We start from the raw sequence: 25867 nt of genomic DNA, 5'->3' as shown, positions 1-25867 counted from the left end.
CAACAAATGAAAGGCAGAGAGAAAAGAAAAAAAAAGAAGAGCGTTTGCGGTGAGTCACAACATACGAGAGAGAGACCACAAGAGAGACCACAAGGAGAGGAGAGAGGAGAGAAGAGAGGGGAGCAGAGGAGGGTGAGGAAAGGAGGGAGGGAGAGAGAGAGAGAGAGAGGAGCCACTAAGTGAACAGTTATGAGGAAGAGGGTGGGAGAGTGAGGCATGGGGAGACCACAGTGATACATGGGGAGAAGAAGGACAAAGGGCATTGAGAGAGAAGGGGGGGGGGGGGGCTCAAGCAGCCACTGCATTCTGACACGTCACATTCCTGTTCACATCTGGCTGCAATACACACACTCCCTGTTACACACTCTCTCCTTACACACACCATCACCCTCTCTCTCCACCCTCCACCGCTAGCAAAGGCAGTAGCCAGGGTGGCGGTACAGTTGGGGGACAGAGGGTCCCAAAAGCTCCTCTGCAGGGGCGAAGCCACCCCCCTCCCCCCCTCCTCAGTGACTCAGCACTGTCACATGTTCCCATGCGCTCCAAACCGCAGCAGGGGGAAACCCGATCCGGATATTTACAGCACACACACACACACACACACACACACACACACACACACACGGCGGAAATGTGGGGAAGACTGGCTCTGTGAGTGTGTGTGGTCTGTCTGGGTGCATGCGTGCCTCTCTCTGCTGCAGAGCTCTGTGGGGATAGGCCAGAGAGGCGGAGATGGGGCGGGGCACTGAGACATTGAGAGACAGGTGGACCGGCCAACAGACAGACAGACTGGGTGTCTCTGCTCCAGGCAGTGCACAGGCAGGTGGGAGTGTCTGTCAAAGACACACTGCACAAGTGCTGCTCCTCTGGGGACAGGGCACTGGTTGGCCACAGCACATAGATGGACTGATACAGCAGAAACGGGATTAGGGCAAGGGGGACCAACAGCCCATGTAGTGAGTGTGTGTGTGTGTGTGTGTCACTTACGGTCAAAGTGGCTGTGCCTCTGTTTGAAGGTGCCCTGCAGGTTGGTGCTGAGCTGGGAGACGGGGGCCTTCAGGTCGGAGGTGCTCTGCTGGCTCAGCTTCTCCTCCATCTCCAGGGTGCAGCAGGAGTAGCCCTGAGGACACACCTCCAGGTGGGCTCCTGAGGAGACAAAAACACTGTTACACAATGTTACCACACACACACACACACACACACACACACACACACACACACACACACACACACACACACACACACACACACACACGTTGTTCTTCTGGGTTTCCATGAGGTTTTCGTTTTATAACTCCACATGAAAGGATGTCATTTAATTCATACAGAGATACATCTTGATAATTTTCCCCATCTAATTGCTCTGGTGCCCCAGTGGTATAAGTCACCATGTGACAGTCCCAGGACTACTGGTTGAAAAAGTAGGTACAGACTAGAGTTATTCTGAACTAGGGAGTGAAAATGAAAAGGTTTAGTTTGCTTATTTGCGTTTTCTCCTCCTCAACCTGACCTCTGAATAGCTGAAGTTCTATAGAGAGCTTCTGCAGCTGTTCCTCATATGAGAGCCACACACACACACACACACACACACACACACACACACACACACACACACACACACACACACACACACACACACAGAGAGTGTGGGGGAGAGACTGATATAGACAGGCTTCAGCCACAGAGGGAAGTTAGAGCCAGGATGTTAAACAAGCTCAACAACCTGACATCTCGGTGCCCCCATCCCCATCCTGAAGTGTCAGAGGCATCATTCAAAATCAAACTGAGCCCCTCGCCGTAAAAACAACTGACAAGTTTGACAAAGAGTGGTCCAAGTGAACTCGACATCGAATTAACACGGGGGTGGGGTCGTCACTGGGCAGAGGAGGCTGAATGCAAAGTTGCAGCTGCAATAATGTTTTGTTTTTCTTTCTTTTTAAACACGGCTGTCGGAATTCGGGGAGAACACAGGGGTCCTTTCAATCCGCCCCGGCTCCAACCGCCTGTTTGGTTTCCCCCGCCAGCGCTCCGAGCCTCTGCCCCGCCAGCGCTGCACCACCAGCCACTACACCGTCGCCACTAGCAACACTACGCGGCAGCACCAGGGGATTTAGGATTTACATCTCACTGTACTCTTCATGCTCTTTACATGCTAATACCAAGGGGCTGGATTATGAAGACTGTTTCAGACTGTTTCAGACTGTTTTCAGACTGTTTCAGTAACACCAAACTTGTAAACTAGCAGGCCTGTACAGTAGAGTTCACATTCAATGGGCATAACCTTGTGCCTGTTCTCTAGATCTGTGATGTCATATGGGAACTGAACTACCCATGTTGAAACAGCTAGATCAGTGTGGGCTTATGTTGAGATTTCAATACCCCCCCCCACCACCCCCACGCCACAGACAGAATTGCATAGGTGACAAGCAAAGTGACGTTAACACACAATTTGTATTATTGACACTGATGCAAAACGTACACTAACACACATAGTAAAGCTCCTAAAAACACTACAATGTATTTTCACACAATACATTCCAAGGTAGACACGGTGGAGACAACCTAGAGAGTCCCAGAGGATTTGACAACCTTAGTAGTACCCTTACCCACCACCAGAGAGAGGAGGAAGCACCCTCCTCAATCATCCCTTCAACTGGACCTCTCACTCCTGGGATCAAGTCCAAATCAGGCTACACTGACACACACACACACACACACATTCACGTACACAGTTGGCAACCACTACCTAAACACATTCACACATCGCATCACTGCTCAACACACAGCTCTTTGTACCAGCATGATTGGAGAGAGTAAGACCCAAAGTAAGCAGTGGGCGCACACACACACACACACACACACACACACACACACACACACACACACACACACACACACACACACACACACACACACACACACACACGCAGGCACAGGCGCACCCGCGCACACACACACACACACACACGCAGGCACAGGCGCACCCGCGCACACACACACGCAATTTATCCATGTGGAAAATGGCTGTAACCAAAGTACACAAATAAAACCGAGATGGTCAATCTTTCACAGGAATGTCTGTACAAATGTCACATTGTTAGCTCACGGGCTACAGTCTCTGAAACCTGCTCTTATTAGTTAATGCATACTTTGGGAAAACATAAAGGCAGCCAATCTCTGAAACCAAGGCTACAATCTGGGTGAAATGGGATACGGCTGGATGAACAGTTTTAATAAAGAAGCTTTAAACTATTTTCTATTGGGCGACAGGTTGGACATCTCAATGTTGGATGTTTCAATGCCAGTGGAAACATATGGTCCATCTTCAACACTGTCAAAATACAAGCCTGTGCTTGACAAGTTGAATGACATAAAACAAAAAACAATATCTCAGTGGAGTGTCAGTAAGGAGTGTTGGTGTGAAAAGACTCCCCAAAAGCCTTTGTGTCAGGGGTGGACAGACGATGTTCACCCTCACAGAACTGATTCCTTTAGAGGCCTCATCTCTGTCTCTCTCTCTCTCTCTTGCCAATTACTTGGGGAAAAACTAAAAGCACCCAGAGCCAGAACAATTGTTTCAAGTGTCAATCAAAAGAAGAAAAAGAAAAAAACCCTGGCTATTTATGGCAGTCAAAACATGGGAACAGCTTGTAAACAAACATGACTGAGTGTCATGTTATTCATCACCAGTCCACTGCTTTCTGTTTCTCCTTTGTGGGCAACCACCATCCTCTTTAAATGGCTCATAAAATAAGTCACTTCCCTTTGACGTTCCCCTGCCCCTCAAACTGGCTTCTCTGGTGAGGAGGAAGGGGTGGGGTGGGGGAGGTGAAAATGCCTTGTGGACAAAACCCAGATTAGACACCACACCGCCCCTTTGCCTGCCATCATGTGGCCCTTGCCCAGACAGACTTCAGAGCCCCCCCACCCCACCCCACCCCCCCTCTACCTCCAACCATCACCATCACCACCACCCTGCAGGCTTAACCAGCGGGGTCAAAGGCTAACAGCCACTCCTCTGAGAGAGGTCCTGTCCCCTGACCCCTCTGTACGCAAGCCAGCACATCCACCGCACACACATTCAAACAAACATTAACCACACACACACACACACACACACACACACACAGAGTCAGAAGTCATAAATTCCCCAGAGGATTATTTCCGTCCGTACCCTGCTGAACTCCAGTCGCCACAGAGACCGCTAAAAAGGAGCCATGAAGGAGACCCTGGGGTAATGCCTGCCCCCGGCCAGCGTCTGACACTAATGGAAGACAGCTACAGTAGACAGCGGCTCTCCAAGCCACACCCCTGCTAGCCCGGGACGACTCGCTACAGAGAACTGAAGCCATCAGAGTTAATAAACATGGGGCCAAACAAATGGCACTATACAGTACATGGTGCTCCTGACACCACATGACCTGACTGAGGACACACAGAAGGCATACAACAGGACCGGGGATCTGAGGGGGGTATCTGAGGGGGGTGTCTGAGGGGGATATCTGAGGGGGGTATCTGAGGGGGTTGATTATCTTGTTATTTGTTAGCTACAGCTTCATACAACAACTCAGACCACTGGGTGAACAGTCACTGCGGAGGAGGTGGCCAGTTCTTACAAGTGTTACTCACAGAGACTGGTGTAAATCTACACGCCCCGCAGGCCTAACACTCCCCCCTCCCCCCCCCCACCTCCTTACCTCAGCGTAGGCTGTAATTATTCTGGGGGTTGGGGGAGTTGTACCATTTGTTGGGCAACTTTTTCTTTTCGCCCCCCCCCCCCTAACCCTCCTCCTCCCCCCCCTCCTCCTCCCCTCCTCCTCCTCCCCCCCTCCATACAGTTCCACTGGTTGAGCTTGAGGTCTGTTGAGGACTCCAGGCAGCTTTGGCTCCAGATATGAGGTTTCACTAAGAAGACTGTGCCCATTGTAAAACTGTCTTAACTTTGCCAGATGAAAATGCATATGATATTTCTTAGAAATTAAAGGAGACTGAAATAAAGCTCAATAGAGGGGGAAGATAAAAGACAGCGAAAGAGTAGATATTTCACCTCTAAATCATAGCAATTATGTTTTGAAGAGTCGTCCCATCTCCATTTTCTCTCGTGTCAGAGCATGTTGTCAGGTACTCCTCCTCCCCCTCACCTCCACTCCCCCTCACCTCCACTCCATCCCTCACCTCCACTCCATCCCTCACCACACCTGCTGCATCACGTTCTCTCCCTCAGTCTCATGGCTGTGCTAGGTGCTGTCTGCTAGGTGCTGTCTGCTAGGCGCTGTCTGCTAGGCGCTGTCTGCTACGCGCTGTCTGCTAGGCGCTGTCTGCTACGCGCTGTCTGCTACGCGCTGTCTGCTAGGCGCTGTCTGCTCGGCGCTGTCTGCTCGGCGCTGTCTGCTCGGCGCTGTCTGCTCGGCGCTGTCTGCTAGGCGCTGTCTGCTAGGCGCTGTCTGCTCCGTGCTGTCTGCTAGGCGCTGTCTGCTAGGCGCTGTCTGCTAGGCGCTGTCTGCTAGGCGCTGTCTGCTACGCGCTGTCTGCTCGGCGCTGTCTGCTCGGCGCTGTCTGCTCGGCGCTGTCTGCTCGGCGCTGTCTGCTAGCTAACAGTCAAGCTATTGTAGCATTCATCTGGTCAGGTTCGAAATAGTGCGTCTCTATAACTCTGTAGACATTGCCCGTAAGTATGAGAAAAACCATTGACCTTATAAAAGCCACTTGGAAAAACTTGCATACTGTATAAATGCTCTGTACCTTCCAAAACCAAGACATGAGGGGACCTATATTGATTCTCTAGTTTTACTTTTGGGAGGTTTCGGCAGCACTTCTTGTTTTGAGTTCCATGCCAATAACATTACAAGAAGTCCCACAAAAATACATAAAAGTACACTTGAAAAGGGAGCCAATGTCTGAACAGCAGCACCCCGTGTCTGTACTACATTAGACTTAAAGGAGGATGTGGCTGAATAGGCTCAGTGTGCTTTGCTCCTGATGCTTTTGGACAGAGCTTTTAGGTTTCTGTAGGTTGTCAAACGCAGGATCAGGAGACCGCAACCACTGTCCCACTCATCCGGAAACAGCTGGAACTCTATTAATACTCCCATTTACTAATGTGTAGGTAAGTGCACATGTACGAGTGTACACACACTACACACACACACACATTGCAAGGTTACCACTGCAAGGGGGAAAATGTTCAACAATGTTCCCCTGTAACCGGAAACCATTATTAGAGACCCAACTGCTCATATGGAGATAATCAGGGACGGGTATTACTTTCCCATGGAGGCTGGAGGAGGTGGAAATCGGAGGACGGGGTCACAGTAATGCATGGAGCCCGTCCTCCGATTTCTGCCTCCACCAGCCTCCCCTGCCGGCGGAGACTCCACTTCTCTGCCTTTCTAAAATACAGGCATGACAAGTTTACAGCACTTTTGCCAAGTCAATAATGCTTTTCAGGTCTAACTTTGTAAAGGAGAGTCAAACCAGCCTCATTGCAGTGACAGGGGAGGTCTGGATTAGACAGGACTTTCTAAACAAAATGGTGGGCGTGGAGAGAGGCCACGAAGTGATCAGCCTGCTCCATCTTGTCTCTATAAATCCTAGTGATGTTTCTCGCTCTGCTGGTCACAGAACAGTGTCACGTAGAGGATCCATAAGCAAATGGATGAAAAGTCAGATCAGACGCTTCATTTCTCATTTCACTAAATCCAAATGTCCTGCTATTGTTCCAGTGAGGATAAATCGGAAAATATTCTAAAACATAAAAGTTCCTCCAAATGATCTTGCATGCCTGAGGATAGGTGTCAGTCAGAATCAGGGGGAATTCCGACCCGTAAGACATTTAAGAACCCTGGGTGACTCACCACCACTACCTTCCCTTTATTACCCCCCCAGTATTAATGTCGGCCACGCAGCAGTCAGGCAGATGATTGGACAGACATCCCCCCTCTCCCCCAGAGGGAGGGCAGGTGCTGTGTTAACGAGGAAGTGTGCTAACGAGCAGGATATCCCACGCCGCGCAGACATGCTGACCCGCGCAGGCGGCGGGAAGCCGCTTTCAGCACAGACACCACCAGCCAACTCATGACTCCTTCTCCCACTCTGCCCCCCCTGCTACGGCCAGCCTCCCACAGCCTCCCACAGCCTAGTCCTCCCACTCTGCCCCCGTGCTACGGCCAGCCTTCCACAGCCTCCACAGCCTAGGCCTCTCACTCATGACTCCTTCTCCCCCTCTGCCCCCCTGCTACGGCCAGCCTCCCACAGCCTAGTCCTCCCACTCTGCCCCCCTGCTACGGTCAGCCTTCCACAGCCTCCACAGCCTAGTCCTCCCACTCTGCCCCCCTGCTACGGCCAGCCTTCCACAGCCTAGTCCTCTCACTCAGGACTCCACAGGTGACTAGTCATCACAACCATCTAAAATCAGTGACACATACTTTTAATAACACATACTTGTATGATATCATGTGCGTAGAGCAGTCAACAACCCTTAACCCTGTGAGAGTGGCCTGAAGCTGTAGTAATAGGCCATATAAAAACACAGAGTAGCGGGTGGATGATGTTCTTTTCTGTTGACACTAGTGCAGCACTGCTCTCCAAACAGGTGCCAAACACACTCGCATGAAATCAATGATTATCTTGACATCATCTGCTCCAGTGACCAGTACGTGTCCCCTCCGGCTCATAACATCAGAACTACAACAGGCTAATGTTTGACTCTGTGCCGGCATTGACATGATGGGTCAAAGTTCAAACAGAATCACAGATCCAACCTGACACCAACTGAGCCTCTGTGACCGGCTCAGACCAACCTGCCTCAACAGTGGTGGGTGCAGGCGAGCCCAGAGAAGTGTTAGCTTAGGTCCCCCTGTAACATGTGCTTTGACTGACCCTTTTTAATCCATTTAAAAGAATGCTTCACATTCCCTTATGGGATCAGCAGCTTGGGTTAAGGAGAATTGAATTTGGAGAGAGAGATATTTTACAGTGAGGCAGCCAGCCGCAAGACCTTGGAAAGCGCCTGTGCAAAAATGATGTTTCCTTAAATAAATCAGGGATTAAAATCTCTTCCAAAACACAGCTGTCAAAACACCAAACTGCCAAGATTTGCTTTTCGGACGGCACGACATGGATAGAAGAGAAAGGCATGTAGGCAGAGGCCGGGAAGAGCTCATCAGAAACAACACTGGCCACCGGCCGCCTGTCTGCTCTCATTGCAACACACTTTAGACTGACACAGCAACAGGTTTCAATGTCCACAGTGAGTCATTTCACATTTTTCCTATCTGGAACGACCCTTAAAGTATCACGCTTTAGTGAAAACTATAAGTGTTCCAGAAGACATGACAAATACAAACTAATTCCTTCTAACAGACTTTCTCAGGAACACAGTTACACAAACAAGTAGGAAGTAAGACTCATAAATCCTAACCCCCCGCCACCAGAGAGTCCATCTCTGATTGCTAAACCAGTCGGGGCCTCTGGCCAATTAAAACTCTCCATTTGTGAACATTCCAAAATGCTGTCATCCATGAACATTTACCCAGAAGCCCCTGGGGAGATTCCACAACATGGCCCTGGCCTCTCGCTCTGTGTCTGTTTCCCTCTCCCTCCCCAACCCAGCGTCTCCGCCTTTGTCTCCCGACACAAAAGCTCCCTGCCTACACCACTTCCCAGGTCACTGCTCTGTCAATGATTTAACTAGCTCCTGCATTTCCCCCACATACATTTATAAAGTCAGCAACCGACGCCAACCACAGGGACGACTCTCACCCAAACATGGAATACATTTGTAACCTATCCTTGTCACACAGTTCTAACTCTATTATCTTGTAGCAGCTAATGGAAGAACAATCGCTGCCTCTCTGACCTCTACATGTAAAGCAGCCTGAGGTATATTTAGGTAAAGATGAGTGAATTACTATCAAGCGTGAAACACATTTACATAAAAGTGTGTGAGATTACAGATTAGAACCAGGAGAGCTTTAGTGGAGCTGGACAGTGTTGGTTCAACCAAGCAGAACAGCAAGGTTCAGGTGGTAGCAATTACACTGCCAAATACTAAACCCCCACCCCGCTCTGTGATGAAGGAAGAAACACTATATTGTAGAGAGAGAGAAAGAGAGAGAGAGAGAGAGAGAAAGAGATTTTTCTGTGGAAGTAGGTAAGCATAGACATGACGCAGGAGAGTGCAACTTATGTACCTAATTATGATGGAAACAGGCCAGCAGGATAGAGACAAATACAAAAAGGGAGAGGAGATGAAGAGGGCTGCGTTAGAATGAGAGAAAATGACCCATGATTGTTAGCAAATTGTTCATGTTGCGCTCAGACAGGTTACTACTCTGTTATGAACACAGGTACAGAGAGTAGTAATGCAGTGGTAAATCAATGGTATAAGTGCACTATAGTAGTTGATAGTAAGGAAGACTTAGCGGTAGCAGAGCATCATTGACCGCAGAACGGGCTGAGCAGCGGGGGAGTGAGGGCCAGCATATACACACGGGCGGGGCAGCCAATGAGATCACTTGAAATAAGAGGTCAAAACCCCCCCATCGGTTGAGCAACAAACATCCGCTCTGTCCTTGAGAGACGGGGAGGATGTGATTCACGTCAAGAGAGCTAATCCAACATTCTCTCCACGTCTTCCTTCCAGGTATGTGCTCTTTACGAGCCGCGGAGCGTCTGTGTTTGATCTAGTACCCTAGTTTCTCTACCGTGGATTCCACCTTTGACGGTCTGGGTGTGTGCAACAGTGTGTGATTTGTGTGTGTGTGTGTGTGAGCCTGTGCGTCTGCGCCATGTTATCTCCCAGATTTGCAGAGACAGGCAGAGGTTCTACAGACAGACGGAGAGGACAAGTTGCAGCACAGCGTGATTATCACAAGGGAGGAGAAGAGGAGAAAAAAAAAAAAAAAAAAGAGGCACAAAAGACCTTCCCGGCTCGTCCCTCCACCAACCCTCCTTCCACTGACTCACGCCGCACACATGAAAACAGACTTTGAGAGACGCTGAGAACACTCTTTACCTAAGGCCAAGTGCGTTACCGAGCCCTGCGTTACCGAGCCCTGCGTTACCGAGCAACCGTTACTAAGGCCAGGTGCGTTACCGAGCCCTGCTCAAACAATGTAGTGCTGTCAGAGAAATGGACGACTGACTACTGTGGAGATTACAAATGAGTACTCCTTCAAATGTGCTTCATTCTCAGAAGTCAACAGTTCGCTTTAAACTCTATTTCTATGTCTGTCTCTCTCACAGACACACGTTGCCTATGTAACACATATATACTGTATAGGTTAGTCAGTGTAAATAAATAATAATTTACCCCCTATAAGTTCAAGCATATGAAAGGTTTTAAAGTTGTAACACACAAGTAATACATTTCATCCTGGTCAGTAAAAGCCAGCGCCCCTCCTGAGGACAGGCAGCAGTTTGACGATGTTTAGAATAGACAACTAAAAGCAGCTGAAGTCCACCAGATGTTGGGGACAGGGCCTAGTGTAGCCCCCCAGGCCTAGTGTAGCCCCCCAGGCAGAATGAGGTCAGGTACAAGATCAGGTTTCTGGGCCCTCAAAGCTACAAAAGGGCAACAATGATTCAGATATACCTGTTGGGCTTTAGGAAACTGAACACCAGCAAAGGCGGTGGGAATAAAACCCCTCGTAGCGAACTGTCAGAGGGGGAAAGACTAAACCTGAAGGGACAACGGTTTATTGGGCTTTAGTCATGGACGGCTCAGTTCATTTCAAATAATATGGAATGTATGAGTCAATAAATCATAGCAACTATGAGATGGGTCTTGCCTTTCCAATGATGTACATTGTTTCTGTCCCAATTGGTTGTATCCAATTTCCTCTCTAAGACCAGTTTTCCCTTCTAGAGAGAACCACCCTCAAACTCACAGACCGAATGATTTGTAGGTTTCTGGCCTTAATTTAAAAAAACATTTGATCCCTTTGAAAAGTCTCTTTTTTTTCCTAATTGTGCCTCAGCCAACAAATTTCAGCCTACGGTTTTGTTCGTGATTTAAATTTGGTTTTGATGACCATTTTAAAGACATGGCATCACGTCGTCAGTCATGTCCACAGAGCTGTGTGAAAAGGCCAGAGGCCCTCCTACAGCCTGTTTGTTTGGCAGAAAGAAACATTTTTAAAGTATAACAGGGGACCTTGGCCTTCAGTTCTCAGAGAATTGTTTTATTATATGTTCAAAAGCACACAGCAGAGAGTGAGGGATTAGGTAATTAGGTGACCCATTAGGCAGACTGTAGTTTGGAAAACTGAGCTAAGTGTTAGTGGGAGCCTCGTCGGTGGGAGTCTTGATGTAGGCCTTGGGAGTAATTAGCAGGGATTGCAGCTCGTCTGGCCTGGACCCAGCACTGGGGCTTCAGCCCAAACACAAAGGCGAGTCCCTGGCTTCAGGCCCTTAGCCCTTCTCCCCAACCACAGACGCCTCTGGCACATGAAAATACATGTCCTAATCATCATCATCATCATCATCATCATCATCATCATCCTCCACCTCATCACCATCAAGCCCAGTACATCTTCATAACAATCAATAAATCATGACTGTGTTGCACCTTCATCAAGTGACGATGCTCTTCCTGGCTCCAAATGCCAGATGACTACAGAGAGTGAGGCCCAGCTGTGTCCGTCTGGGTGTACAGTCCCCACCCTGGGAGTTTGGGCTCCGTCTGGGGGTACAGTCCCCACCCTGGGAGTTTGGGCTCCGTCTGGGGGTACAGTCCCCACCCTGGGAGTTTGGGGATCAGAGCCTGGAGCCCTTCACCACACTCCTCACAGCTGGCTGAGTGACACCACCACTGAGTGATACCAACACAAAAGAGACACACAGCATCTCAGATATCACTGGAACAAAAAAATACACCACCCGGCACCTCCCACACAAAGGAATTCAGCAGCAAGAGAAGTCACACTATGGAAAAAGGGCAACGTAACAGAGCTTGTGAAAAAGCCTTGGCATAGGAGCAGCAGCTCAACTTTGACAATACCAAACGACAACTCATTGGTATATTGAGGCGTGACAGCGAGGCCTGGGGGAGACGTGTGTGTGAAAACGACAGCAGCGGTCTGTTTTGGCATGAAAATCATCTGGAAGCCTTCCCACACAGAAACCCTGAGGAGCTGACAGTGGAGGAGGGAGGGAGGGAGGGAGGGAGGGAGGGAGACAGAGAGCAGGAGATTGAGAGACAGCTCATCAACTGGGAGAGAGGGAGTGAGTGAGGGAGGGAGGGTGAGAAAGAGAGGAAGCCAGAGAGAAGGAGATTGAGAGCGGGTGAGAGGCCAGGAAGAGCGAGTAGATGGATGTGGAGGAAAGAAGAGAAGCAGGAAAACGCTAGTAAACCATTATGGAGAAATGGGAAAAAAAACAGGGGATTCACCAAAGGGATTAGGAAGGAAGGAAGGAAGGAAGGACTAAGAATGAAGCTTAAACCCCCATAAGATTTGTGTAAGAGCAGCTCCTGCGAGCGGCAGAGGGACATGAACTGATATGTCAGTCGGGGCGAGGGAGGCAAGATACTGCCCACTTAACAGCATGCAAACAGGAAGTGTTAACAAGGAGTTTCAGGGGGCTCTCCCATCAACCCAAAGTGTGGAAAGCCACAAACCCAGATCCAGATTTTGAACGTCCCTGTACAGCAACACCAGGGAAAACAACCACATAACCAGCCAAACTGGGAGAGACACATACAAGTGTTCAATAAATGGTCCCAGGGTTATGGAGAGCAACATCCTACAACACGCTCTCTAGTCATCACACCTCCTCATAAACAGTCAGTCGTTTCTCTTGGTAACTCACTAAATCTCTCACTCCTTCTCTCTCTGCTCTCCTTTTTTTCTGTCAGTCAAGTCCCCTTCTCTTTCTCTGTATGCTTCAGTCAGTCAACTCTAGCCCTGTCCCTCTCTTTGTTGTTGTTGTTCCCAGCTCCAGGGCTCCCTGTGTGTGGGTCTTGGTGGTCCGGTATGGAATGTTACAGGGAGGGGGGTGTGGGGGGGGTTGGGGCAGACTGGCCTAAAGGGGGTGCCCTATTGTTCCCACACACTGCATCCACCCCCCACTGATCTGTCGCTCACTGGGCTGGAGGGGGGAGGGGTGGAGGGGGCAGGCCAGAGTGAGGGATGTTGGTGTGAGCACAGACAGGGCCATTCAACTGCTGCTACAGGTACAGACAAACCAAAAGCTACTGATAACTACGCCATCCCATATCCTGAATGTTACATTGTAGGATTAGGAAAAAACACACAAAAAAAAAATCCACATGCTAAAGTTGATTCACAATCTCCCAGCTAATTTGGCTTAGTTAGGAGACTTAGCACAAATGAAATTTTAATAAAAGGCACTGGACAGGACACAAGCTGATCAAGGACCCGCTTGGTAACTAACCCTAACCGCTTGTTAGGCAAGGACTGGCTGGCTCAACATTTTTTCATTGATTGTTTTGGGTGGGGGAATGGGGATGACAACCCTATTGGTTTAAGTGAAGATAAGACAGCTGCTGGAAACCATACAGCACTGGGCACCACCGCCATGAGAAACACAGGTCAGACAGGCTGCTGCCCCGCTGCTGCCCCGCTGCTGCAGGAAACTGATAAGGCTACTGTCACACCACCGAGCCCAGCCAACAGGCAAGTGCACCAGCCCACCCTGCTCCACACCAGACAGCCACACACACACAACTAACCAGACCACTGCTTTGATACAGCTCCAGCCCCCAGCTCATCACACCACCCACCCCACCAGGTTCACAAGACCTCTTCCTCCTTATACCCAAACTCAATTACCCAGGAGCATCGTGAACAGTTACCAAGGAGACGGCACACAGAGACAGGCCCAGTGCCGGAGCAGGAACCATCTCATTAACAGGGGACCGTTTTCTACCCTCTGATTATTGGACGTTTGCACTTAAGCTAATCAGGAAGGAGGAGGTCACATATATTGAACATACCAACATGACAAAGGAGATAGATTGATCTGCTAGTTATGATGGTAAATGTCCACTGCTACCAACAGATGAACTCTGGTATTCAAGGATAGTGTTACATAATGTTTTTTGTTCACTCTGATATTCTTATCTTAACAAGCTATTTTTGACATTTTGCCTACAAGGATGATGGACACCATTTTGGCAAACATGTGGTTGGTCTGATGGCAGTTCTGCAGAGAGAGGATCACACCTGACAGCAGCATCACCAGAAGTCTAAATCTAAACAGGAAAAACATCATAGAAATGTTTCAACACGCTTTGAAGGATTAGTACATGTTTAATGCACTTATATAATGCTTCACAATAATGAAGCTTATAATTGCTTACAAATGTTTATGAATGTTGTATGAACAGTCATCTATGAACAGTGTTGACTATTCATAAACACATTGGAATGCGTATTCATGAGTTATAATCAAGTGTTAGCTATAAATGAATACAAATATAACAACTAAAGCTAGTCAGTTCAAAACTACTTCACATTTTAACCTTTCACAGAACTGACCTTGAGAAGAGAACAATATCAGCCGAGTAGTTTATTAGTTAATTATTACATATGTTAAACAGTGGGCCACAGTCTGAGGGACCTGCAGAGCACACACTCAAACATTGGCCTTCTAGCTATAAAACGCTCGCTGTGTCCCAGGCCAAGTCTTATCTTATCTCCCGAATGTCATTGCAATAACACAACCGGTTATTTACCAAAACCATAATGGTCGCAGAGCGCCACAGCCACCGGCAGACATGTTCAGGGGGACAGGAGGACCTGGCAGACATGTTCAGGGGGACAGGAGGACCTGGCAGACATGTTCAGGGGGACAGGAGGACCTGGCAGACGTGTTCAGGGGGACAGGAGGACCTGGCAGACATGTTCAGGGGGACAGGAGGACCTGGCAGACATGCGCCGCTAAACGTCTCTCGGCTTACTAAGAGGCCAATGTGTTGAGGTCATAGTCGCTTTGAGTTTCAGTCATAATGCACTGAACTGATTATGAGCGGGATGTTCCCCGAGCAGAAGGTAGAGAAAACGACCCTTCCCCACCCCCTCGTCTTTGATCCCTGCCATTGTCCCATACCTGAGGCATGACGTCAGGCCGGGCTGCCGGCGTAAACCAAAACAGACTTTGCTTAAGGAGAAGAAGAAGAGAAGTGCAGCGCGGTGCACAAAGCCAGAATGAGGAGCTGTTGACATGGTAGATACCGATCTGGTCAGTGTTAACCGCTCTGTACTCTGCCTCTTTTCAAGAGCTTGTCCCCTTGCCACTGTGCAGCAAAGCACTTGACACACACATTTTTTGTGAACATCTATGCCATTGATCAAGTACAACTGCCGGATAAACTGATTTTATCCAACACACACACGGTCCTGTGTCCCGAATGTTGTCGACACTTATGGTCTTGGCACTTTGTGCTCTTTGATTTCAGAACACGAGTGGAGATATACCAGGTGCCCTCAGGCTGGGGTGACGCTCATCTCTTCCCCTCTGGAAGGTTCAGGGCGAAAGCAGCATTTCCTCTGGAGAAAAAAGTAACGTAATCTCACAATAAAAATAAATGGCTTCCAGTAGAACAACTGCACCCAAAAACAAACCACCAACATAACTGACAAGAACTTTCAAAATGCGGTTGAGCTGTGAGCACGTGAGAAGGTTAGAGATTGGGAACATGGGATCAAGACGGCATTTAACAATCCAGCCTGCTGTTACTGCACTCTGTCTATGCGTGAGCATTGAGGTTCTCCATTACTGTTTTATTGCATTAAAACATCTCTATTGAATCTCAGTCTGGATTCCGACTAAGCCCATCTCTAATTTGGATGGTTACAAACATTGTTATCTCAATGCCGCAAGCCATAACAAAAGATGCTTGTGGTTAGAGAAAGGCAACGTTGAGGGCGGCATCTGCAATAAGCACATTCCACCCATCTCTAATTCATGGTTATAATATCAGAAGAGACAACGGTAGATAAACACTAGTATCCTAATGACACGGCGTGTTGGAGGGGCTTTCGGGGCTGGAATGTACCATAGGAGAAATCAGAGTGTACTTAAATAATAATACCCTTGCTGATTAATCGCTGAGAGGGGTTAGTGGAATTGGCAGAGATGAGACATAATTTCATGCGTACGTCTGCTGTGCTGCAGTGTCCAATGTTCTGCCTCAGACTGAAAAAAACTGTTTCTCAAAGTGGTTGCCGGGATAATGGATGTTTTGACTCACTGCTAGGTGAAGTGCTGTAACTCTGAATGCCTGGACGGAGGGAGCTCAATTAGATTTCACCTCTGGACCAGTTTCTCCCTAGCAACACGAAACATTCTTTTCCTATCGCCAGGGGCTTTTGTGTTTCCCTTTTGCTTTTTAAGAGCCCCAACCCTCTTTGACGACAGCAGACATGGTCGCTCTCCCTCGATCAATTATCTCAGTCTCTATCGATGACAAAGAAGTGCTCGTTGAGGTTGGCCCTGCATAAGGCCCGGGCGTAAATTGGGACTCCTTTTTGTGAGGAGAGGCACGCGTGTGCCGCACACAAACCTGCACAAACAAAACTGGCCTTTATAATACCCTCATTTGAAACTACCACAACCAAACACAGAGATCCTCCACACCACAATACATGCAGACATGTTGAGGTACACTCAATGATGTTTTGCATGACAATGACATACAACCAAAAAGAACAAAGAGCCAGCAGGCTTGTGTGTGAAATGCAAAAACATAGTCCATGGTCACCCTGACAGAGTGGTATACAACTCCAGTTTTAATTAGCCTCTGAGGCCTCAGGGAATAGAACCTGGACAAGCTCTGTCATTCTGTGGGAATAATATCCGTCAGTGTGAACTAAACCAACTCGGGCTTCCTAACTCCTAACTGAATAAGAACACTTACAAATAGGTCTCCCTCACCAAGTGCATCAAAATGTCACCTATTTTTGACCACACATCTCTCAATTAGGCCATCAAAGAGGTAAAGGAAACCGAGGGCTGTGTGAAAGAAAGGCTTATTGACATTGTACATATATCAAGCTAAGACATAATTGCAGCAACATAATTTGATTTTAAGGTGCATGTATCCAGGAAACCTTTCAGAGAGCCTAAACGGACGACCCTGTTTCTGTCATGACTGAGTTAAGACGGGAGACACTTCTGTGCCAAAAGATAAATAAGAAGAGGACACCAAACCTGCAGTCAATATTATTCATGGACACAGCGAGACGGAGCATGTCCATGATGTTCCAACACGTTAACATAACATGAAATTGACCAAAAACTGAAAAGGGGAAGGACGAAAGGAGGGAGGGATTTGAAGTATGCGGGGCACAGGGAGGAATTTCTTAAACCCCCCCCTGCTCCCCTCAACGCTTCACTGTACGGCCATTTAAGATCTCCCCCAAAAGTTTCCATTACTTGGGGGAAGTAAAACAACTGATTTTTTAATGCACCTTTTGGTTCACTTTCTCAGCTCACTCGGATTAAAAGAGTTATGTTTTTTTGCTTGCCCCAAACGTAGGCTACCATGGCCTATAAAGAAATGAACAACTCTACTACAACACTAATAGAGTAAGATATAGAAGAAACTGAATTATTGTTGAAGTATTATCACGTTATAATTTCTACTACACTACAAAACATCGCCGTATTTTCCTGAAAATCACGTCAGGTAATATGGGGCAGCAATGGCACTATTTCGGAAGCTTGGGAATAAACACAGGCCCCGTTGCTTGTCCTGGGGTGGCGCGTCTGTGTGTTCATTTGGTTCCTGTTGTTGTAAATCAGCAACAATTGTTTCCTAACTGAAGACAAGACTACTTTGGTATACACGGTGGCCTGTAAGTCAAGAAAGATTAAATATAACAGTTGTTATGGGGGGTTATGAGTTAAAAGAGCCAAAGACCAATTATCCATTAAATGTATCATTTGAATATAGGACTACTCGGGTCATCCCATATCAAAGTCAAAAGTCTTGATCAAGAATCTTAGTTTAACTTCGGGAGATTGTTACAAGATAGGGTTATGGGCGTAAGTGCTTTCATAAACGTTACAATGTCATGCTGTAAATAAAGATGTCACAATTAAGTCACTTAATTGTAAGAAGTCAATGTGACAATTCGGTTGAAAGTCATCATCTTGCACACAGTACAAACAACCAGGCGACACGGAACTAAAATACCATATACATAAGAGATATATAAATAAACACTGTTAGGAATCTTACATTATATGGTTGTGAAGGTAATAGAAAACATCGATTATTCATGAGCTTAAAAAGCTTTAAATCTAACTCACCTTGTACCCCTTTGTTGGGAACATCATTGACGTTGAAGCCTTTGGACCTGTACGCTGTCTTAACTTCATTGCAGTTTTTCGACTTGGATTCAGCCTCCGCAGAAACAAAAAGCACGACCAACGTGTAAACCGTTGAGAACACTACCGTCGTCTTCATTGTGTCGGTTAAAGAAAAGTTTAAATATCGTTACAATGTCTAAAAACAGAAAAGCGTTCAGCTGTACAACTAGGACAGAGTTTCAACTCCCACGTTGGGCTTCCTCATGGAGACGCGCTGATCTGCTGGCTCTTCGCTGGCGACTGCAGCTCTTAAAGTTATCAAGTTGGCTGACTTGCGAACTAGATTCTTCATTAACAGCAGAGTAGGGCCGCCTTTAAAAGCATATGAAAACGACAAAAGAGGAATGAAAAAAGTTATTTAAAAAAAATAAAAAAAAGAATTCCCTTGTAAATAGTCGGTTTTCGTGTGAGTATCTTCAGAATGTATTTCGAGTACCAGACTCCCATAAAAACAAGCAACAAAACACTGTTTTAAAACGAACGAAAACTTTTTCTTGAATAAGCAACCAACTATAAACAACCGAACTACCTTTTACAATCTTGTTCTGTAAAGTTGCATCCACCTCGAGTTCAGTTCCGACGAAGGACAATGACGGAAAAGTGGAATTCTAAGTTGCCGAAAAAGTTTTTGCAATCTTCAGCGCACTGTGGTCTCTTTCCAGACGGGACACAGGACTGGATTCTCTGCGTGCTGAAGTCCAGAGGCTGCGCGTCGCAGCGAAGTCCCGGGTGGATGGCCAGAATTGCAAGTTCCGGACAAAGACTTGGTAACGTCAAATACCTGGGGTGGAGCATGGAATCGGCGGTTAAATAAGCCTCAACCCTGCCCCTGCTCTCTCTCCAGGGTTGGAAAAACCATGGGCGTAGGTTTGATCTTAAATGTGGGGGGGGGGGATAATGCCAAAATGCAGAATCCAACTTTGGGCGGAGGGTGTAGGAGTATGGTAGGAGTCCTCTTACAGGAAAAGCGTATTTTGTGCAATTAATACAACATAGTTTTCCTTGCTAAATACTTTTATATTTTTATTCTATTATTTTTGCTAAATTCTTACAGAAAAACGCTAACTGTATTGTTGCCGATTTTCCTGAGTCATGTTTTTGTTTTCCAAAAATAATTTTACTGTATAGTCATTGATTCTTGAAGAATATGACTTATGCCTCATGGACTCAGTTCAATTGTTGTACCCCATCAGAACCCAAAATATAAGCTTGTTTCACTCCATTCTTTATAAACAATGTAATTCTAATAAAAAGTGTCAGGGACAAAAATGCCATTTTCAGAAAATGAGTGGACATATCCCATCCATGCTTAATGAAACCTCTGCCCCAGGCAGAAACACACAGGAGTTGGGGTTAGAAAATCAGAAGTGGATTAGATTTAGTGGTGGATCAGATGACTTACGTTTTAATCCACATAGGCCTATTGTGGCTATAGTCATTTTGGATCAGTAAAATTGTCAAACTGTATGTTATCAAGTCTAAAACCTGCAGTACCAAACCTTTGCAACATAACATATTGTATAATAATGTAATCAAATTAATTGTACCATCGCCTGAATTTTTTGATTTATATGTGGCCAGTCCTCCAAGGCCTTGTGGCTAATCCCCTCATGATGTCACAGTTTCTAGACAGTAACAAAAACAGGTGACGTTCGTTCACCGACCAGAGAGGAGGTTGTGTTCATTTGTGGCTGCCTGTCATGAAGTGTGACAGTGCTGCAAAGTCTGCCTGTGTTGCCTGTCATGAAATGTGACAGTGCTGAGAGCCCAGCGGGTGAGTGGCTGGCGGGGCCGTGGCACGGGCGGGCGGGCAGGGCTGAACATCTCATTCACAAGTTTACTATGACAACACCACCACCCTCTCCAACCACAGAAATGCAGTCAGACATCATAATCAAAGGAGAGATGGGGAGGAGGCTTACATCATGCCAGATGAGGAGGGAGCGTGTGCGTGTGCATGTGCGTGCGTGTTTATATGGGTATGATGACCCCTCTGGCAGTGGTTGATACGAGTCTGAAAGGGCATGTTAGTCTCCGGAAAGTTCCTCCTTTACTTATAATTGACTGTGTTCCTTCCTCACTTATAATTGATTGTGAGTTATGAGCATCTGTCTCTGCTCTTCCACATGGAGAATCTCTCACATAGATCATACTTAACTTGAAGCCTTTTGGGTTATTTTATGATACCCAGGGCCAACAACTCAACAGAGAATGTACTCCGCCGTAGTCAACTCAACACAATAGTACAGTGGCCCCATAAAGGAACAGCATCATATCAAGCCTATAAAGTTTTGCCCCCCCAGTGTTTAAACATGTCTTGACTTGTGGGTGTGTGTGTGCACGCAAACGTTGGTTTGGGGGGGGTAGCACTCAGCAAAATGACATTCCTTCTTTTGTGTGTCCACATTCCACAGCCTGGTCCATTCTTTCCGTGTGACTGCGGCCGTGGCTGTGGTAGGCAGAGGTTGTGGAGGAGCAGGAGGAGGATGCTGGGATGTGTGCATGTGAGAGCGTGGGCCAGTCGCCCCTCTCAATGGAACAACAATGGTAGGAAAATGGTCCGCTGCCATGGTGATTATACGTGAATAAGCTCTGAGCGAGGTTGCATGTTTCAGATCTGTTATCAGGTGAATTTCAGCGTCTAGCCCGGTAAAAATGGCAGTGGAGTCAGCGTGTTCTGTTTAAATAAGTGAGCATAAATTGTAATTCATTGTTTGAATTCACATTCCGTGTTTGATCACCCCTGAAAAATATAAAAGGTGCTTTTGAGACCAAGTCCAATATCTGATGAAGAAAAAATGACTGCCTTATGAGTGTCTGTGCATGAGTGTATGGGCATATTCATATATGAAGAATGGGCTCAGTCACTAAAGCAGACAATCCAACTATCCCTGATTGTCAGCTATCCCCACTGTTCTCGCTGACTAACATCAAATTGACCTTTTTCACTCTGATAATGTGGGCCGTTTCTACATTGCCCCAATATTACCCTAAGAAAACATTCAAGCTCTGCATTTCAATGGGGCTGTTTGCCCTTTCTCTTGCCTCCCATTAGCATTCAGAGTACACCCCGCCAGCCTGGGTCAGCAGGCTCACTGCTCTCCCTACAGCCACCGTTTGCTCACCTCCTGATAACCAGCCTCTCTTTTCCATTTTAAAAGGTGCGACCCAGCACAGGAGAGAAAGGCACAGCTGGATCCAATAGGTGCTTCATCTGAATCTGATGAGAAGAAGGGTGTGTGTGTGTGTGTGGGTGTGAAAAGTTACAGCTGAAAAAGACACACAGAGACAGACCTCTCAGAGTGTGTGTGTGTGTGTGTGTGGTCAGTCAGTCCAAGGCGTGTTATGCAGCCTTAATGTGATGGCCCTGTTAGCAGCACATAAGATGGGACCGTAAGATAAACCAGGTTGTCAAGGAGACTGAATGTAAACAGTTCCCCCTAATGAACCCCATTTACTGATTGTATGTCTGAGTCATCAGAGTGTGTCTGTCACCTGGATCAGGAGATAAGATATACATTTGTCCTGGAGGCGGGGGAGGGGTAATGACTTTAGAGGGGGGGGGGGGCTTATCCACATAGCTGAAAAGGTGTAAAAACATTTTTATCCACTAATCTTGCCCCTCCATGTGCCTATCAAGGAGAGGTCCCTCCACTGGAAGGACTGAGAACTGCAATGAAATATATAACGAGACAGACAACTTTACGCTGCATGCCACTTCAATCTTAGCATAAACTAGATGTAAGAGTCTGTGATTGAAATGTTTGAGTCACATGACTAAGAATTTGCCTGGATGCCAATCTGTTTCCACTTTAACGACTCTGTTGTCGTTGTCATGCCAACTGGCAAAGAAGTTGGCTAAAGAAGAAACAAATCCATCTGATCAGCAATCATGTTCCCAAGCGTTACATAAACACTAGTTAACACTTCATCTTTGAAAAGAGAAGAGAAAAACACACAAAAACCCACATTATCAAAAACCTTTTGTTCTTTACTAATGCAGTGTTTTTCAATATCAATGTCTGCTCTCTTTCAAAGCTAAAGTCACTCAGGCAACCCAACAGCTAGAAATCCTTACCCTTCCTTACTGCTCCAGGGTGAGTCTCCAGAATGTCCTGAGACCAGCTGAGATGCGGGCCATAATTGGACATTCAGTTCTGAGTTAGAGAGTCAGCATAATAAACACATTATCCAACTGAGGGTCAGTCAGAAACAAAAGCCCGACTCAATGGAACAAGGGATTTTTATTCCACTTTTTCTCCCCATTTTGTTTCAGATAACAATGTAGACACAAATAGTTTGACTTCTGGCTTTGAACCAGCCAATGTAGTACTGTACATACAACTGTAGATACACTTTCCAAGCTTCGGGAAGGTTTGACAATAAGCTCACTTCAAAATAGCTTTGTAGGACGAAAATGAATGAAATCCAAACTACATTTGTACATTTTGCGTCTCTCCACCAAAGTCGTCATCTGTCTTTCCATTCCTAGGACTACGCAGCCACAGCAGAGGAGAGAACACCTCCACCAGGACGGTTGGTTTGTCTTTGCTGACAGTCACCCTCATCTTCATAAATGAAAACAGTTTTTATTGTAATGAAACATATTTCTTAAACATGGCATTACAAACACAGACAAAACATATCCTGTACAGTTTTTCAGGAGGAGGGAAAATGAGGCTCCCACGAGAAAGTGAAAAAAGTGGCACGAGCTTTGAATATGTAATGCACACTTTCTCACGGTTCAATACAACCAAACCAAACACAGAGAAAATAACACATTTACACATCCTGCTCAATTAAAGATCCTCACAGGAGTCCTGCGGCTGTCTAAGTATGGTTTCTTAGCCCTTCATTGTTAGGCAGGGTTGATACAGGAGAAACACTACGAGGGTTTCCATTAAGTAACGCTTACAGTGGTAATTAAAAGAGATAAACACTTGAGCCGGCGAATCTGACCACCATCGACACATCGCCTCTTGGATACAGTTGCCATGGTAGCATGTCAGCTAAGAAAAGAGGGGACTTGGAGGGCTTGACACTCGTAGTGAACCTTTCATCCAACAGGCATAATTTAGCCCTGATCAGAACTTGATCAAGGAGAGAAGGGGTGAGAAAGAGGGAGAGAGAGAGAGAGAGAGAGAGAAAGAGAGAACAAGACCAAGAGCTCTGACATCATTTAAAAACTATGTTTTCAAACGAGGCCCAGCTGGGTGTCACCGTATACCCTGTGAGAACAAGTGTTTCACAACAACATCACAAGCCCTTGATGTCCCCTCCTGCCCTGGGGGTCATTTACGGCCCACGCAGGAAGTGGGCGGCTTAAGCCGAGGTGAGCCGAGCTCGTCTCAAGGCCTCGTTCCTGCAGGGCGACGACACGACACAGCTGAGAGAGAGAGGAGACAGATAGAAGGGTGGAGGGTGGAGGGTGGAGAGGCTCAGGGGCCCGTTAACCATCCCCTCTCTGTGTCAAGACTCTTGAACCTGGAGAACACACCTGGAGGTCCGTGACAGAGCTCTACAGATAAGATTTCAGCTCTGAGGGCCTCTGTCACTTTGTCACGACACTGTGGTTTTGTGATGGGAGCCGTAGCTGCTGGGAGAGAGGGGGGGAGTTCCTTATGAGAGAAGAGTAATGGCAGCACTTAACCAGAGTGGGAGCAGGCCAGCGGAGAGGGGGAAGGGCAGTCACTTATTTACATGGTGCAGTGGGTTCATTTAGTGCAGTTTAACAGGGCAGCTGAGGACACCCACTAGTCTCTCTAGCACGCAGAGATTCACGAAAGAGATGAGGACAGATAGTCTGTTCACTCAGAAAGATCTGATACACAAAGGTCCAGGAGAGAGGGAGTGGGGAGGGGAAGTCTGTCTGCTGCTCATGCCAACTTTGATGGGTCAATTGAAATGTACATCCGGTGACCTTAAGGAGTGTCATTTTAAAAACAGCTTTATCAGTTTGTGGTTTCTCAGAGTTAGTGCCGAGTCCCAGAGAGGGAGAGTCCCACAGAGGGTCTGCTGTGGGGGACAAGGCAGAGGTGGTCAGTGGCGTCCAGGCAGGAGGAGGATGGCGATGGCCAGAGGGAGAGCCACGCCCAGGTGACACAGCCCTGCAGCCCCAGACACAGACGCACCTCCAGCCTCGTCTGTGGCCAGCCGAGGGGTCAGCAGCTGCTCATGGAAGGTGAAGTCATCCATGGCCAGGTTATCAGCTAGATCTGAGAGAGAGAGAGAGAGAATGAGAGAGAGAGAGAATGAGAGAGAATGAGAGAGAGAATGAGAGAGAGAAGGAGAGAGACAGTAGACAAGTGAGTGGAGGGGAAAGAATGAAAAGCATGGAAAGTGAAGACAGGAGGACTGGGATGATTATAACAAACACTGTCAGTCAAGTTGAATAAGGCATGTGGTATGTCCGTCTCGGTCATTTACCATGATTCCTTACACAGCTGTAACAACAACATTACATTGGGGGAACAAAAAACAAACCTTCTGAATGTACAGATGCAGACAGGACAGGCCAACACGTACTGTGTTACACAAGCTGTCTGCTGGGTCGTCATTTTTAATAGGTCAAAATCCTCTTTTTTTGTTCTGGATATGAGCTTTTTAAGTTAAAACGTCCAACAGTTATGGATGAGAGGTTTAGAACATGCATAAATGGAAAACTCGTGACAAATACATGGTGATGTCGTTAAAAAAAATAGTGTGCCACCATCATACGCCACCATATGGATGCACCACACCCCCAAGGCCGGTAGTCAGGTGATATGCACACCAGTGGAGGCTGGTGGAGGTAGAAATCGGAGGATGAGTTTGCTACCATTTCTCATTCCGTTGCAGGCATTACAACAAGCCCGTCCCCTGATTTCTACCTCCACCAGCCTCCCCTGATGCACACCCACTCTGTAATATTACATTGCCATAAACCTTTTCCACCTTCATAAAACGCCTTCCACCACAGCCCTTGTGTAGTCCTGTGTAGTCCTGTGTGTAGTCCTGTGTGTAGTCCTGTGTGTAGTCCTGTGTGTAGTCCTGTGTGTGCTGGTCATCATCACAATGACGTCATGCTCACCTGCTGCTGCTAACTCTTACAGGACATTACTGCTCTTTGACCCCAGCTGTTCTCATATTGATACATAACTGTACATGCCGTCCCGTCCCGTCCCCGTCCCCCGTCCCCGTCCCCCCCCTCTCTCATTCTGTGGTGCTTTGTCTGGGGGACAGTTATGAGGGAGACAGACATGACGGTTGCGTTATGAGAAAGGGCAATAGGATATCAGTAATAAAGGGGTCCTATGGTGAGGCACGTCAGCTATGTGTGGAGCTGTCTCCTGTCAGGCCAGCTGTGGAGCACCTCTTCTTTTCCTACACACACACACACACACACACACACACTCACACTCACACTCACACTCACACACACTCACACACACACACACACAATCCCCCCGAGCAGCAGCACATTTCTCACATACCTTCCTCTCACTGTCTTAGAGCCCCTGAGCTGCACACAATCATATGTACAGTACAC

At 47.2% G+C, this 25867-nt stretch overlaps 3 protein-coding genes across 3 annotated transcripts in view; all 3 read right to left on the bottom strand.

The window, feature by feature from the left end:
- Window positions 1-18817, bottom strand: part of gpc4 (glypican 4) — a 25549-nt gene extending 6732 nt beyond the window's left edge. Inside the window, exons 1-2 of the mRNA XM_083686671.1 lie at window positions 18280-18817; window positions 988-1146 (exon numbers count right to left, since the gene is read on the bottom strand). Of these exons, the coding sequence (XP_083542797.1) occupies window positions 988-1146; window positions 18280-18436 (316 nt within the window). The 5' untranslated portion in view covers window positions 18437-18817. The remainder of the gene's footprint in view (window positions 1-987; window positions 1147-18279) is intronic.
- The window catches only part of LOC310816463 (exosome complex component RRP40-like), a 136974-nt gene continuing 115898 nt past the window's right edge, over window positions 4792-25867 (bottom strand). The window contains exon 5 of the mRNA XM_083686673.1: window positions 4792-4806. The gene's annotated coding sequence lies outside the window, so the exon portion shown is untranslated. The remainder of the gene's footprint in view (window positions 4807-25867) is intronic.
- The window catches only part of gpc3 (glypican 3), a gene marked incomplete at both ends in the record, with an annotated part of 81563 nt that continues 80074 nt past the window's right edge, over window positions 24379-25867 (bottom strand). The window contains one exon of the mRNA XM_083686847.1: window positions 24379-24554. Within this exon, the coding sequence (XP_083542973.1) occupies window positions 24379-24554 (176 nt within the window). The remainder of the gene's footprint in view (window positions 24555-25867) is intronic.

Source organism: Argentina silus (assembly GCF_951799395.1).
Source record: "Argentina silus genome assembly, chromosome: 15".
NCBI lineage: Eukaryota > Metazoa > Chordata > Actinopteri > Argentiniformes > Argentinidae > Argentina > Argentina silus.
This window is presented reverse-complemented; position numbering and strand designations above follow the sequence as displayed.